Source organism: Oryza brachyantha, chromosome 4 (assembly GCF_000231095.2).
Source record: "Oryza brachyantha chromosome 4, ObraRS2, whole genome shotgun sequence".
Taxonomy (NCBI): Eukaryota; Viridiplantae; Streptophyta; class Magnoliopsida; order Poales; family Poaceae; genus Oryza; species Oryza brachyantha.
This window is the reverse complement of record NC_023166.2, coordinates 7026762-7042764: the sequence shown is the minus strand read 5'-3', so window position 1 is coordinate 7042764 and position 16003 is coordinate 7026762. Positions and strand designations below refer to the sequence as shown.

Here is a 16003-nt window from a genome sequence, read left to right as displayed (position 1 = left end):
TCACTTTCCAAGCATGTCCATTGAGAGGTCATGATGAATCTCAATAGACCATAGACCAACGTAATTTTCTTGATATATGGTGAAAGATTTCAGCTAAGTACAGCAAGGAAATGAAAGAAATGGTATTACAAATGCTCCAAGAACTGCAAAGTATACTGAACCAGATGTTTAGAAGGCCATTCTCAGCGTGATTTGTCAAAGGTTGCAGAAAATGGAGAAATTGACAATAGCAAGTTTTGAACTATAGTTGATGAGCCACAAGATGAATATAAAAAGGAGCAATGGCTTTTTTTTTTTGCTTTCTCAACAAACAAGGGCTAATGAAGGCAATATTTTTTTGTTCATGTTAAAGACACTGTACTGCTGCTAAGACTTTGAAACACTCAATTTGTGATGTCCTAGCAGATAATGAGTTGAATGTGCAAGATATTAGGGGCCAAGGCTACAATGGGGCCAGTAATATGAGAACCGGGTGGAATGCATTAAAGGATCTAATTCTTAATGAATGCACTTATAGCATGTACAATAGCAGACTATAAGTCAGCTGTAAACATATTTTAAAGAGATAAGAGAAGAGTGCGAAGAGTAGTGGGCTACTTTTGTAGTTAGCTGCAGTACGAGCTTCAAGACGCAGTGTGTGTATGATATGTGAGACCATATATTAATCCTTTATAGAATTGGCTATTAAATTGACTATAGATAAATTGGAACTAGTAGTAGCTAGCTATACTATTAAACTTGCTCCTGCATATTTTGTTCATCGTTTAGCTCATCAACTACATTTGGCTCGTGTTGCAGAGTAACTAGAAAGTTCACAACTTCTCCCTCAAAAAAAGTTCACATTTTTCTCAATACTCGAACTTCATTATAGATATTGTTAGTGCTTCATTGAAACACAATGGCAAGTTACTAAACAATTAGGTGGCTCAATTTTCGTGTGACAGAAATATGTGCAAATAAGATGAGAGCTAGTGATATATCCCAGAGGCAATTGGACGTTGATCCAATATGACCTCAATTCTTATAAAATTTACAAATAAGACATATGCATAAACGTTATATAGTGCCCTGTTTAGTTTTCAAAATATTTTCTAAAAAATATCATATCAAATCTTTGGACATATAAATGGAGCATTAAATATAGATGGAACAAAAAACTAATTGTACGGTTACGGGAGAAATCGCGAGACGAATCTTTTGAGCCTAATTAGACCATGATTAGCCATAAGTACTACAGTAACCAATATGTGCTAATGACAGATTAATTAGGCTCAAAAGATTCGTCTCGCGGTTTTTTGGTGGAATTTTTTCATTTGTGTCCGAAAACCCCTTCAAACAATTAAACGTTTGACGTAACATTTGTTCCAAAAATTTTTGGAATCTAAACGCATCCTAGATCTATTGGGACGAAGCTAGTAGTTTTTAAACGACGGTATAAATAAATTAACAATTTTGTTTTGTAAAAGAGTTCGGAATTTCCTCTCCCACCAAAAAAGAAGTCCAAAAACCCTTCGTCCCCTCTATCCCCTCTCTGACCTCAAACCCCCATTCTCCAATCCATCGCCATGGCGACCTCCTCCTCCCTCTCCTTCCTCTCGCCTCACCCCGCCCCTCCCCACCGTCTCCACCTCCTGAACCCCACCACCAAGCCCGCCGCGCCCCGTACACCGGCCACACAATGCGCTCTCGCCGCCGCGGCGGCGGCGGCGCCGAAGTCACTCCCGCCGCCGAAGCTGGTGCGCTGCCCGGCGCTGGACCGGCAGGCGGCGCGCGCGAACCGCCTCCGCTTCGCCCGCAAGCTCCTCACCCTGCTCCTCTCCAAGCCCCGGCGCTTCCTCCCGCTCCGCGTCCTCCGCCGCTGCCACCGCTACCTCGGCCTCCCGCGCCGCCGCCCGCTCGTCCCCTTCGTGCTGCGCTACCCGACGCTCTTCCGCCTCTTCCAGGCGCCCACGTCGCGCCCGCTCTCGCCCAATATCTCCACCCTCGCCGTCGCGCTCACCCCGGCCGCGGAGGCGCTCGCCGCCGACCTCGCCGCGCTCCGCGGCTCCGAGCTCGCGCCGCGCCTCGCCGACAAGATCCACCGCCTCCTCCTCATGACCCCCGGCCGGAGCCTCCCTGTCTCCAAGGTTGCTCACCTCGCTCCCGATCTCGGCCTCGCCATGGACTTCCGTGCCACGCTCTGCCCACGCCATCCCGACCTGTTCACTTTCGTGCACACCTCCCACGGCCACGCCCTCCAGCTTGCCGACCCACCGCCGCCGCCGCCGCCTCCGCTCCCCCCTTTCCGCACGGCGGCGCCTTCCGACCGCCTCATCGACAGGCCACGGAGGTTCCCCCACCTCCATCTCCGGCGAGGACTCAACCTCCGCCGTGCACACCGGGATTACCTCTTGTGGTTCCATAGCCTACCCGAGGCGTCGCCATTCGAGCCGCTGGAAGATGGCGCCAGCTTGGAGATGGTGGAGCGCAGGGCGTGTGCGGTGGTCCGGGAGGTCCTGGCCATGACCGTGGAGAAGCGAACGCTGGTTGACCATCTCACACACTTCAGGCGTGACTTTGGGCTGCCGAACAGGCTGCACGCAATGCTAGTGCGGCATCCGGAGCTGTTCTATGTGAGCATCAAGGGATTGCGCCACTCGGTTTTCCTTGTCGAGGCATTCGACGACGATGGCAGGTTGCTAGTGGAGGATGACATGCTTGTTGGGAGGGATCGGCTTGAGGAGCTTGTCCGTGAGGGGAAGCGGATGAGGCGGGCTAAGAAGAAGGGCCTTCTTGCTCTTGCTGGTGATAGTGATCAGGATGATGACGAAGAGGAGGAAGAAGAGGATGATTTGGGGGAGGTGGATGGTGAATCTGGGGACTTGTTCAAGGATGGTAGCATTGGAGAAGACTGGGAGGAGGTGGGTGATCAAGGTGAGGCGAGTGATGATGATGATGATGCTGAATTGGATGCAATGGAGGAGTTTTGGGTGAAGAAAGCTGTGGCAGAGGGTTTGGTTGACAGTGGGAGCGAATTGGATGCTTGGTGAGGTGCATTATAACAGTCTGATGATCTGATGTATTTGCATGCTTGTGAAGATTTTGCTGACCAAGAATTGCTCAAGTGCATTCTTCTTAGTGGTGTACAGAAGATAGAAACCATTAGCAGATAACCTTTCTTGTCTATTGGAGTTCTGTCTTTTTATGAGGTAAAGGTGTGTTCTTCCTGGCTTTGGTTCCAGTGGAGGGAGTTATGCATTTAGAATTTTTATCTAGCTATTTGCACAAAGATAGATATTCCTTTGAATTATAGAATGAATGAAAGGATTTCCTCTGTGACCTGAAACATAAGTTACACGATTCTGGTGATTGAAAAGTTCAGCTTATCTTCCTAATTGCTATACTGAACTGGTTAAATATGGTGCTGCTAAATGAGGAGCTTCTAGATGCTGAAAACAGATGATTACTACATGCAATCTTACACTACTCGTGGTTGTTGGTTGCAATTTTTGCCCTTTAATTAAACTGATATCTTTAATATATATATATATAATCCTTGTGTAGTTGTTTTGCTGCTTAGCCTGGTAGTAGGAAAGCTGTCTTTTGTCAAGAACAATGAATATGTGTACTTTGTTGGACTCCACCATCTTATAATTTTAGCTTTAATTTTAAATTGTTGTATACTGGGACTTGTGCAATTAATGTACTTTACTTTTGAATTTAATTATTATAGTGAACACACCAGGAGATATTTTATTGAAAAGAATGGGTCCTCAACTGTGTCCTACTCACATTTTACTTAGTCATCTACGTCATTCCATGTCTTCTATGATTAGACACCATTTATTTTATAAATCTCAGTGCCGTGTTTGTTTCCAGGTCCTGATCTTTTTCTTATGTTTATAAATATAAGCTAAAATTTGAATTTTAAAACTTCAATTCGAGGTTGATTTTGAGTTTTTTGGTGTAGTTTATTTTTTAGCATTTGTTTTTAGATCACTAAGAATAGATATATAAAGTTTTACCTAAAAATTATTTTTTAATCATTAATAAGTGGTTTTGCTTACAAATAAGATCATTTACAGTACTGTTCACTAATATATAGGTCTAATAGCACGTGTGGCCCACAGAAAGTGAGCAGTAATTTAGAAGCAGTACTACAGAGGATTTGGACTCTTTGCTTATGCTTATTAAAAGCAAACTGATTTGGCTGCAAATTGTGAACCGTGTGAATAGATTGCAATGTACTATGAAATGGAGACAAAGAGAGTGCCCACTTCCCTATTTTCCTTCATTCCCTAGCTGCGTTGTTGTGATTTTGCAGAATACGTTTTCACCTGGTTTGGATCAAGCCCCATTCAGGATTTTTGCCAACGAGGTAAGGCTAACCCCTCAATCAGATTAAATCTGTGCATTTTCTGGAATCTGTCTGCTTGACTGGGCATATGCTTCTCTTTTATACCAAAAAAGCAGGTTACTAATTTTCTTCATACAGATTTATATCCAAGAACATATGCTGTCTATTTTGTCCTAGAACAGAAGGATTGGCTTCCTGCGGTTCATTGCATTCCTGTTTGATGTCAGATTGTTCACTCACTTCATCCAGTGCCATATCATGTTTCCTGAAGTACTTTCTTTGGATTGATCAGTCATACTAGCACGGTGTACATGTCACGTCCGTATGATAATTGAGATGTTTTTTTTTTACAGGGTCAGGCCCTTTCGTTCTTTGTCTCCTCTCTACGTTCGAAAATACTCCCTCCATCTCAAAATATTTCCTCCGATCACCTTTCTACGTATATAAACGTATATAGATATAATGATATAATGCTTGTCTATATTTTCAATCAATCATGGCCCTTCACCGCTAATGTTTCTCCTACTTCTCAACCAATTGTGACATTTCCCCATTTAGTTTTACCAAAATTTTTAATGCATGTTTAGCACTAAAAATCTTTATATTTTAGGATGTAAAGATTAGCAGCAACCAATCCAGACCGTCTAAATATCGATCGGACAGCTTAAGCGGCACTTCCGGCAGAGATGACGACGACCTCCATCGTGCTATTAATTTATCCGGGTGATATGTAATTGCCTTCACAATGATTGAAGAAATGTATTTTGTAGATGAGCCAAACCTTGTGCACGCAGGCATGGACCTTTAATTCCAACAAAATTTTCATTGTCACTCAAGATAACAAAGTACTGCCTCCATTCACTTTTTAGCCTTGTGTAAATTCATCAATTGATGAATGTATATAATTTATATATATATATATATATATATATATATTAGTATTTATATGAATTTATACGAGGATAGAAAGTTTTATATTGTAAAGCGGAAGTACTTTTTTATTTTCTTTTGTAAGAGTGACCTAGTGGGTACGCTACTATGCAATGAAAAGGTAGGGGCCAGGAGCAGACAAAATGAGCAGTTGAGCACTTGGGCCGTCTGTTGATTATTCTTAGCTTTTTCTATGGTTTTTATATGCATGTTTTATGAACTATTAAGTTAATAGTATGCTTTCTGTTTATATATACTAGTCCATCGTCTTACTTTTTTAAAAATAGATTTTTAATCATGTAGTAGTTAATTTCATCATTTACACCATTAAATAGGCTATCAAAAACATCGAATAATCTTTCATCTACAAAAGAGCACAAGCACACAGGAAGGAAATTTTCTTTTTCGTGATAAAAGATGGTTTCTGAACGAGACAGCAGGATTTGGAAAAGGAAACTTCCAAAAGTAAACAAATGCAAGAGGGAGTAGGATGACAGGGTAAGGGCGTCTGAAAGAAAAACAGATACAGCCATGAAGAACAGAACGCAACTGGTTATACAGATGAGTTGCTCTTTAAGTTAGAGGAGTGCTTGCAGGATATCCTTGGTCTGGTACCAAGGAGGGTACCAGTTAACTCATATTCATACCCAATTCTATTCATAGCTACTACATCCGTTTTATAACGTAAGATGTTTAATTTTTTAGTTGTAATAATTAACCATTCGTCTTATTCAAAAATTTAGTATAAATATAAAAAATGATAGGTCATGTTTAAAGTTCTTTCGATAATAAGTACGTCACAAGAAAAATAAATAATATTTTTGTAATTTTTTAAATAAGACAAATGGTCAAACATTACAACAAAAAAATCAAACATCTTATATTATATTATGGAAGAAGTGTTTTTCAAAAGATTATTCATATGAAGAGGTATATATTTTGTAATTAGTTGAGGTGAATTTTTAATGTGGCAGTGGTATGGGTACGTACTAGTGTTACTAATAATAATTTACTAACATGACTAAGGGCGCGTTTGGCCGGTGGGCATAAGTTAACTTATGCCTAACTTATGTCCTGTCACGGAAAAATAGATTAGGAAATGATTAATTAATTATTAATTATTAAAAAATAAAATAGATTAATATGATTTTTTAAAAACAATTTTCCTATAGAAAATTTTTGGAAAAATATACCGTTAGCAGTTCGGGAAGCGTGCGTGCGGAAAACGAAAGAGTTAAGTTAACTTATCATCCAGCCGTGTCATTATAATTTTGTAAAGTTACAAATATGCCACTGGTATCTCAATAACATGTAGCGTCTATATGAGTCAGTGATACGTGGGCCAGGATGATATATCTATGATTTCGCAAAATTATAATGTTATCTTTGCAATTCTCAATTAATAAATATTAGCTGAAAACTTAAAATAAAATATGTTTTGTTAAGCACCTGTTAATAACAGAACTTTTTAAAAAAATACATATTATTTATTAGCTTGGAAAACATATACCAGAAAATAATGCTGGCCGGTTATAGTCTGCTATTGTACGCGCTCACATGCGGGAAAACGTGGAGCAGAAAATAGCCGTGCCTCTCCCTCCCTTGCGTACAACCTGCCAATACAGCCGCCCCCCGCGAACACCACCGATCCCCCTCCGTCCACCACGGCCCCATCCGCCCAATTTTCCCCGCCGCCCTTCACCGCCGCCGACGCCGCAACCAAGCAAACGGAAACCAAATTCTCCTCCTCCTCCTCCTCCTCCTTCCCTCGGCTCCTCCGCCACCACTTCCCGCCGACGCGCGGTGATGCGCTGAGCATGGCGCGCTGCCCGGGCGCCGCGGCGAGGTGGACGGCGCGGGCGCTGGCCGGCGCGCTCCTCGACGTCGCGCTCGTCTGGGCCTGCCTCTGGGCCGCCGCGGCGGCCTCCGCGGCGGCGCGCCTCCTCGCGCTCCTCGGCCTCCCGCTCCCCTGCACCTGCGCGCGCCCGCACCTCCCCTGCCTCCTCGCCTTCCTCTCCCGCTACCCGTCCCGCGCCCTCGCCTCCGTCGCCTCCGCGCTCCGCTCCCGCTTCCCCTTCGACGACCATGCCGCCGCCGATTCCTCCTCCGAGCACGAGGAGTCCGACCCCGTCGTCGATGTGGACGGGGAAGGGGACGGGGACGGTCCCGTCGTCGGTGAGGGTGATCTGGGGCGGGAGACCGTGGTGGAGCGGGACGCCCGCGCGGCACTGCAGCGGGAGCTGGAGAAGGAGCGGAGCGCCGCGGCATCGGCGGCCGAGGAGGCCATGGCCATGATCCTGCGCCTGCAGAAGGAGAAGTCGGCGCTCGAGATCGAGGCCCGCCAGCAGCGCCGCACCGCCGACGAGCGCTGCGCCTTCTACGAGGACGAGGTGGAGGAGCTCCGTGACATCGTGCTCGTGCGGGAGCGCGAGGCCCGCGCGCTGCAGAAGGAGGTGGACGCCTACCGACGCCTGCTCGGCCTCGCCACCGAGGACGACGACGACGATGACGAGGATGATATGGTGACGCCTCACAGCACCATGGTGGATGGCGAGCCAAGCTCGTCCAAATCTGTGTATAAGAACAGCAGAAATGATGGGATGGCACAATTGGTGAATGACTATGGATTCAGCTTGAAGACACCGTTTTCGCCCGAAGAATTGGTATCACCTATTAATGTGGATCATATCAAAGGGGTAAATGAGGATAAGCTGTTGGCTGGGACATCTGAGAACATTCCTGTGGTTGGGTTGAAACCGGAGGACGAAAGCTGTGAGAATGATGACACTGAGACGGTCGAAATTCTCCCACTATCTGCTCGAAGTTTAGATCAAATTGGAAATGTTGAAGCTGTTGCTGTAGTTGGTACAAAAACTACAGAGGAGCTGCCCGGTGAGCTTCAGGAGGTAGATTGTGGAGGTTGCATAGACAAGATTGGTGGTGATTCTGCAGGAAGTGAGAATGATGCAAATATCTATGATGTGCATGTGGTTGATGATATATGCTTCCCAACTGAAGGTATGGGATTATGGGTAAACGAATCTCTACTTATTGATTCCTATATATGGAATTGTAGTGTTAACCGTGAACCTGCAAATACATTTTAGGATGCCTTCACACATCATAGATGGATGCGGTATTTAACATTGGTCATTAGTTTACTTGAACCCTTTTTTTGCTTTGTTTTCATGTTTACTTAAGCATTTCTTTGCTTGGTCTGCATAACTATGCAGTTAAAGGCCTGATTGGTCGGAGTTTCTCAGATGCAACAATGCAAGCAGAGAAGTTACAAAACAGAGTTGCTGCAGATGATCTCCTTGGGAGAAGTCTGAATGCCATTAAAGGTGCACAAGACAAGATAAAGCTTGCAGCAAGTGAAAGAAAGCAAACATTACAGCTGCAACTATTGGAGGACATAGCTAACCAACTTCAGGAAATCAAGGATGCTGCAGAAGCAGGGCGACAGCTTCACTGTGCTTCTCCTAGAAATTTAAAGAAAAGCTAGGTCAGTGCCTATTATAATTTTTTTATGTTGATTACTTTGTGACGGTTTTTTTCGCGCCAGATGTAGATTTAAAACAAGTAAAAAATATCTGGTCAAAGAAGCACACATCCTGCGGCCGATTTAATTAGGCAGTTTATTCAATTTATACTAATTGGAGAACATCATAGAAGTGTCTCAGCTTAATCGAAAGCTAGAAAATTTGCACATTGATCAGAAAAGGAAAAAGAATCTAGAAATTCTCATGTTAATCAAATAAAAACAAAGCATCATGATCGGCCAATCTTCATAAAAGATGTCACAAATGGCTTGGATTGTTTCAATCATGCTTTGGTTTCGTCGCAGCCACCAAAGACTAATCTGGGTCCACAAGAAAGAGAAATTAATGTGGATAGAATGCATAATGATATTTCCTATCTAGGTGAGCCCAATAAAGAAACTCACTGTCTCACTCATGCAATGGGCACACATGTCTTGGACGTGTGTGTAATTAGTTTAGCCCATTGCCTGCATTGCTGAAAAGATAATATTGATGTGTGCAATTAGAAAGTACAAATTATGCATGCGTGCACATATCCATGTCGGATCATAATAAGGTGCGCAATTATTTAGGAAACAGTGCATGTCTTCCCGTAAACAAATGATGTCTGAAAATTGAAGATAAAATAGGTGAAATCAAATTTAACCACATAACTGCCTGCTGCAACAAATTGGCATTGCAAAATCGTTATCTTTTCCCACCCATTCTTCCACCTAATGCATTTCCGATAGAACATGTTCTGATAATGACGCTTATGTGCATGCATATAGTTGTGTGCAGTGTCTCAAATATGTGCATATGTTTACATGAAAGGACACTCAACATGCATCTGGTTTGTCAAATACTGCGTAGATGCTATCAAGATTAATTTCAACAAAACATTGGCATGGACATAATTTTTATTCAATTAGAATGTGTTGTCTAAACATAAAACAATGAAAATAAAGTTTCTATAGAAATTTATATAGCTTAATTTAATGGCAAAAAACCACAAAAGTGCAAAACAATTATAAGAACAAAATAGACTTTAAAACACACCCAGATGCAGAACTGTTGAACCAAAAAATATAGTTTTCTGAAATGAAATATAAATTCTAGTATGCTTTAAAGAAAATGTTATGTAATTTCCAAATGTCGAAAATATGCAGATAATGCAATCCATGCAGGGCAGTAGTTTAGTTCAATTATTAAGCTTAGACAATCCTCAGGACCTACTTGAAATCTTGAATATATCTAGGTTTGCTTCTAACCTCTTGATGCTTATGGAGTTATGTTAGTTAATCAGCCGATGATAAGGATTCTCATAGCTCAGTTTAATTTCAACAATTAAGATTAATTCACTCTGACTGGGCTGAACAGGCTTGTTTTTACAGGATTCAAAACACCACTAATTAGGTTCAATTTGAACAAAAAGCACAAAACAACCATGTAGTGTTGTCCCTTGGCCATGTAAGACACAACAGTTTCTCCTAGAACTATTCCCATTTGCATCTAATTCCCTGTAAAACATGCACATGCCTAATTAGGTGAAATTATACGTGGGTAATTCATTGCTGTACTACCACGCTAATGCATCTGTGCTTCAGTGCTATTATGTTTTTTGTGCATATTACTTTAGTTTGTTTCGTCCAGTTTATCGTGGGAGACGTGTATATGATGTCCAAATATAATAAGATTAAAAAGAAGATACTGCAAAAAAAGATGAGGTTGTGGACAATGCTTATTTGTTGCTTTAGATAGAGTAATACATGGTCAGTTACTAAATTCTAGGTGCGGATTATAAGCATGATATTATTTAGTCATAGAAATGTCTTAAATCTCTAATCACTAACATTTTCAGTGCCCCGTATTATGTGAAACAACCAGTCACCAGAACTATTTTTTAAGTTTTCTGTTTGTAATCTTTGAAAGTTCATGCATGAAATTCCAAAAGTTGCAAGATTTTGTCTTTAACTTGTGCCGTAATTTTGCAGGACAGGCATATTTTGGCATCAATGGCAACATGGTTGATGGTGTACATGTTTGTGTTGATTTGTAGTCAGTTGATTTTGTTGCTTGATTAAGGTTTGTTTGTTCTTTTAATAATTAATTTTGGATTGTTATTCATGTACATGTACATAAAAGGTAGATTCGTTTGTTGTTTGCATTCCCTATCTGCTTTAACCAAATTATAGGCTCAATACACGAGAACTGTTTCTCATTTATCAGATAACAATATTCATAGTTCACCTTTTCAGAATCATTGGTTTATATCAGAGGCTATTGGCTGAATTTTTGATAAATCGGCTGATCTGACCTATTAGACCACGATGCCGGATAAGCCATCACAAATAGGTGCTGCTGTTAACTCCATCGAACACCACTGAAACCCGAATTAGGGGCATAGATGCTTACAAAACTTATGGTTGCGGATGTGTGCCTAACTTCGTAATTCCGCACCACTAAGTTGAGTTCCTCCCTTCCTTGTAACTGGGAAACTAGATCCCGTTTTTGCTTTCAGTAGCAGTAGAAGCAAAGACTTTGGCAGCAGAAAATAGCTAGAGCACTCGGCAGAAGAATACATAGTTTGTTCAAATACCATACTTCTCAACAAATGCTGGATGCTTCACTAGATATATACATTGCCACACTACCTGCCATTTCCATGTTCCAAACACAATGTGATAATCCAAATGAATATACACATTACAGCAAGTAAAACAAAGTTTCACAGTTTTTTGCTGACCATACACAGCAACCGAGTGATAGTACCACCCAGAATGTCCTAACAACTAACCTCATGAGCAAATTACAAGCGTGTGTGGTATGCAAAGACAGAGAGAACTAATCAGATCCTACTCCATTTTGGAGGTATGGATGGCAGTCACCGTGGAGACCATGGAATCGACACCGCACTTGTTCTGGACATGAGGGCCCCTGCAGATCTTGTAGTACCCGTTCTCGCCCCAGTTCTCGCCCCACGAGTTCTTGATGATCCAGTAGGGCTTCTCCTTGAAGCGAATCGGCGCATATCCAGCCGATCCATAGCCCACAAGGAGAACACCATGGTCAAGGTGCTTCCCACAGATGTAGGGGCACGACACGCCACCGATGTATGTCTGCATGAAGACCGCGTTGATGCCAACTGCGAGAAAAGAAAGCGTGCATCAGCCACGATAAATTTGCATGATATTCATATAAAATACTAACAGAAACTGTTCAAATTTGCAAACATTTAGATCCTTACTTGGTAAACTTGCATGATATTCATATGAAGACTAACAGAAACAGTTCAAATTTGCGAACGTTTAGATCCTTACTTGCGAGCGGGCCATGTTTGACAAGGTTTGCAGCAATCTGATCTTCGTTGGCGGAGACGACACTGAAGTTCTTTACTTGCGCAACGATCTTGGACTTGTCGAACTTGCAGGCGTTCTCCCTCCCAGCGTATGGGTAATCTTTCTCACTCTGTAGGCCACCAGATTTCATGAGATAGCTGAAAGCTGTAGTCATCAGGCCACCATTGCATCCCGAGTCGCATGCGCGTGATTCTGATGGATCACACTGAAAAATCACAACGTATATTAGGCGCAACTTTCGAAGAAACCAAAAATTGTAAGCCAGCAGGTGTGCAAGTAAGTTGGGTAATAATAGTGAAATAATTTTGGAAAAGCCTTAGAATTCTTGACCAGCAAACGAGTATTCATAATGGCTGGAGATATGATATTACAAAATAACTTGAGCATGCAGCTTGCAGAGAACGAGAAGAGATGGTTCGCTTGAATGCAATTGAAGCAGTGGCGCATCTAGGATTTTTATTTGAGTGGTCTAACTTATTTTTTTTTATTGTCATAAATATAACATACAATATATATAATAGAAATATAAGTTTGATTAAAAGTGCATTTTACAATGTTAATAAATAAGATTTTTCTTTATATTTATTATATATATAATAAATATATATGCACTTAAGTTAGAAATTTTTGGGTGCTCCTAGGACCACCCTCTGTTTCCGCCTATGAATTGAAGTGATTTTGAACAGGTGAAACACTTCTATTTCGTTCCTAGTCAACTTACTGCAGTTGGCAAGAACCAAACAACAAATTGTTAAATTGTGATTAAAATTTGCAACTTTGAAATAACATACGTGCATTGTTCTAGTTGACACTACTGCAGCAGTGTAGCTCTTGCACTTTCCAGTGGGCTAGTCCACACTAATCAATCATTGTTCTGCATCTCTCTGATGCGTGTGAATCTTCCGGTTGATAAATATGGAGTAATATTTTCCTTTTAGTTCCCATCCAAAGGACCATCCGTGATCCATTCCAGAACAAAACTTAATCTAGTGTTTTGTTTAGTGGAGAAGGTTAATTCCTCAATTGCCCCATTTTTCCAACATTTCAGAAATGAATAGTAAGACCATGTATAAGAGAAAGTGCCTTGGACTGTCAGCCAAGGAAACTTCATGGTGTCCAAAATGTATAACATCCAACCTAATCTAGTGGAACAATTTGGTTTGAACACAAATTTGCATTGCAAGTTAGAAACAGCTGACCCAGCTTTCTTCTACTCTACCCCTAAATTGCTTGTTTCCTTTTTTTTTTTAACACTAACCAACCAGGACAGAGTAAACCAAGACAAGGACAGCACAACAGCTAGCAAAGTCAGAACAAAGCAACATATAAGAATATCCCTACATCATTCCCTCTTTCTACTCGAATCAAAATTAATACCAAACAAAGTTACATTAGCTCATATTCCTTTCCATCCTACCCCACAATATAAAAGATCTTAATAGTCTCGAGACAATACTTTATTTCTAACCCATCAACTTTTTTATTACTTTATTTTTTCACCTACCATTTTTTTGCATGATTAGTACTATTGCTATTTCCTTAATTTTCAAAAAAAATGCATAATCGTTTATACCTGAAGAAATTAACTGAAGAGAGAAATTCCGAGCAAACTTAAGCACGACGACGACGACGATGATGTGCGAGGAGGAGGAGGAGGAAGACGAGTACGAGTACGGAGTACCTCGTGGTCGCAGTCGACCATCTGCTGCTCGCTGAGCACCTCCAGCTTCCCGGTGGCAAGGTAATGCGCCCCCTCCAGCGCCCCCGACGTGCTGAACGACCAGCACGATCCGCACGAACCCTGCACCGAATTCCCCGCCCAATCGATCAGCGACTCCTCCGATGATTCGAATCGATTCGATTCAAACGATCGAAATCCACAGAACTGAATTAACCTGGTCCTTGACGGGGCCGACGGCGCCGTGCTCGCGCCAGTCGAAGTCGGCGGGGAGGCCGTCGGTGGGGAGGATGGGCGCCTCGGCGGTGCTGGCGAGGGAGGTGCGGCCGCCGCCGCGGAGGCCGAGGTACCGCTCCCGGAACTCGGCGGGGGTGAGGTCGGAGAACTTGGTGACGCCGTGCGCCGCGGTGGGGTCGAGCCGCTGGTGCCGCCGCGCGCGGCGGAGGTTGTCCCTGAACACCGACAGCCTGTACGCCCGCTCGCCGGCGTCGCGGTACGTCCTCCCGAACCGCCGCTCGAAGCTCGCGAAGTGCGCCTCCGCGTCCAGCAGCTCCCCCAGCTCCCTGTCGTCGCCGTCACCGTCGCCGCCACCGACCACCTGCTCGATGAGCGCGTCCTCCTCCTCGGCTGACCGTACCACGGTCGCCGCGGCGGCGAAGAGCAGGAGCGCCGCGACGGCGGCGAGGAGGCGGTGGCGCGCCATGGTTTGATTTTTTTTTTTTTTTTAGATTTCTTTTGTGAGTTTGGCTCTCGTCGGATTGTCGCGATTATTTATAGGGAGGTTGAAATGATTGATTGGTTTGGTTGCTTGGTGATTTAGGGTTGGGATTGCTTGGGGATAATGGCGATTAATAAGTGTGATGAGTGCAGTGACAACTTTGACAGGGACGTTCATGGCGATAGGGATGATGAAAAAGGTAGGAAACGTATTATATTTTAATAATATTTTTGGAAACGGTACGGTCAGGAAACTTTCATATTTATGAAAATTTATGAATTGCACTCCTTAATATGAAATTCAATAAATTTCAAACAGAAACTGAAAATGTCAATTTTTAAAAAGGTAATGGTTGGTAAGATATTATTTTTATATTATTATTTTTGGAAACGGCATCGGTATGATCGGTAAATTTTCGTACCGTTTTCATCCCTACTGGTTACAGCGTGGATTCATTCATCTCACGATTTTTTAATAATATAATACTTTCTACTCAATTCATATAGGCGTTAACAGGGCGATTGTTTCACCATTTTTATAAAAAATAGTGAAATGACATATTTGTAAAAAAATACTTTATGAATAAAATTTTTATATACGTGTCCTAGCGATCTATTGCAAAGGTTGGAAAAAAAATTACGATTAAAAAACTTCAAAAATCAACTCAAATTTACAATTGAAAATTTAAATATTGCACGGTTTATAAGCATAAGAATGTTAATAGCACCCTATCTTTTCTGGTTGTTTATATATCAAAATTTAAATTTTCAACCTTAATTAAGTTGATATTGAGGATTTTGCACCGAAGTTTATTTTTCAGCATTGGTTTTTAGAACGCTAAGAATATGTATATAAAAGCCTATTTATAAAATATTTTCGTTTGTAATATATCGTTTAGTTTCGTTTTCTACGAAAAACATAAACAATCACCTCTGGGATTATCGCTCGGTTACCGAGAAAACCGATTAAAACAAGTTTTAGTGTAATTTGTCGGTTTGCTAGGCGGTTTCTTAATTCTTCCATACCTTATAATAAGCGAGCGATTAACGTTGTCTTTATTAACCATGGCCGTCGCATACGTGATGTGCAGAGTATAGCCAGTGTTGTCGTTTCAAGGGCACTGAAGAAAAATTCGCAGCTCTACGAAGAAGCGACGGTGATATTTTTTTCTTTTTCTTGAATTTCTACTGCGTTGCGGATGTCAAATCTAGATAACTGCAGTTGATAGCAGTATACTCTCATTTTTTTAAATTGACGAAGTTACTTTTTTTTTCCAAATATGCAAAATTATAAATTAATCTTCAAGTTGCTTTAGTAATAAAACAAATCATAACAAAATAATCAATAATTACATAAATTTTTGGAATAAGATGAAAAGTCAAACGTAGATTCAAAAGTTTAATTAGAAAAACTAGATGGAGTATATACTTCTGCAAAAACGAAATGATTCTCAAGATTTTC

The 16003-nt window shown here is 41.9% G+C and overlaps 3 protein-coding genes across 3 annotated transcripts; 2 read left to right on the top strand and 1 right to left on the bottom strand.

Annotated features, from left to right (window-relative positions):
* Positions 1-1522: 1522 nt before the first annotated feature.
* LOC102717060 (protein WHAT'S THIS FACTOR 1 homolog, chloroplastic) lies at positions 1523-3401 on the top strand. The gene has a single exon (XM_015836424.2). The coding sequence runs from the start codon at positions 1566-1568 to the stop codon at positions 3027-3029; it is 1464 nt and encodes a 487-aa protein (XP_015691910.2). The 5' UTR covers positions 1523-1565; the 3' UTR covers positions 3030-3401.
* Positions 3402-7302: 3901 nt separating this feature from the next.
* On the top strand, positions 7303-11039 carry LOC102722569. Its single transcript, XM_006652108.2, has 3 exons — positions 7303-8284; positions 8500-8771; positions 10787-11039. Exons 1-2 carry the CDS (start codon positions 7552-7554, stop codon positions 8769-8771), a joined length of 1005 nt encoding a protein of 334 aa, XP_006652171.1. The 5' UTR covers positions 7303-7551; the 3' UTR covers positions 10787-11039.
* A 334-nt stretch (positions 11040-11373) lies between these two features.
* On the bottom strand, positions 11374-14542 carry LOC102716776 (cysteine proteinase 1-like). Its single transcript, XM_040523615.1, has 4 exons — positions 14042-14542; positions 13828-13947; positions 12108-12351; positions 11374-11932 (listed from the first exon to the last, which is right to left on the bottom strand). Exons 1-4 carry the CDS (start codon positions 14525-14527, stop codon positions 11643-11645), a joined length of 1140 nt encoding a protein of 379 aa, XP_040379549.1. The 5' UTR covers positions 14528-14542; the 3' UTR covers positions 11374-11642.
* Between the last annotated feature and the right edge of the window lie 1461 nt (positions 14543-16003).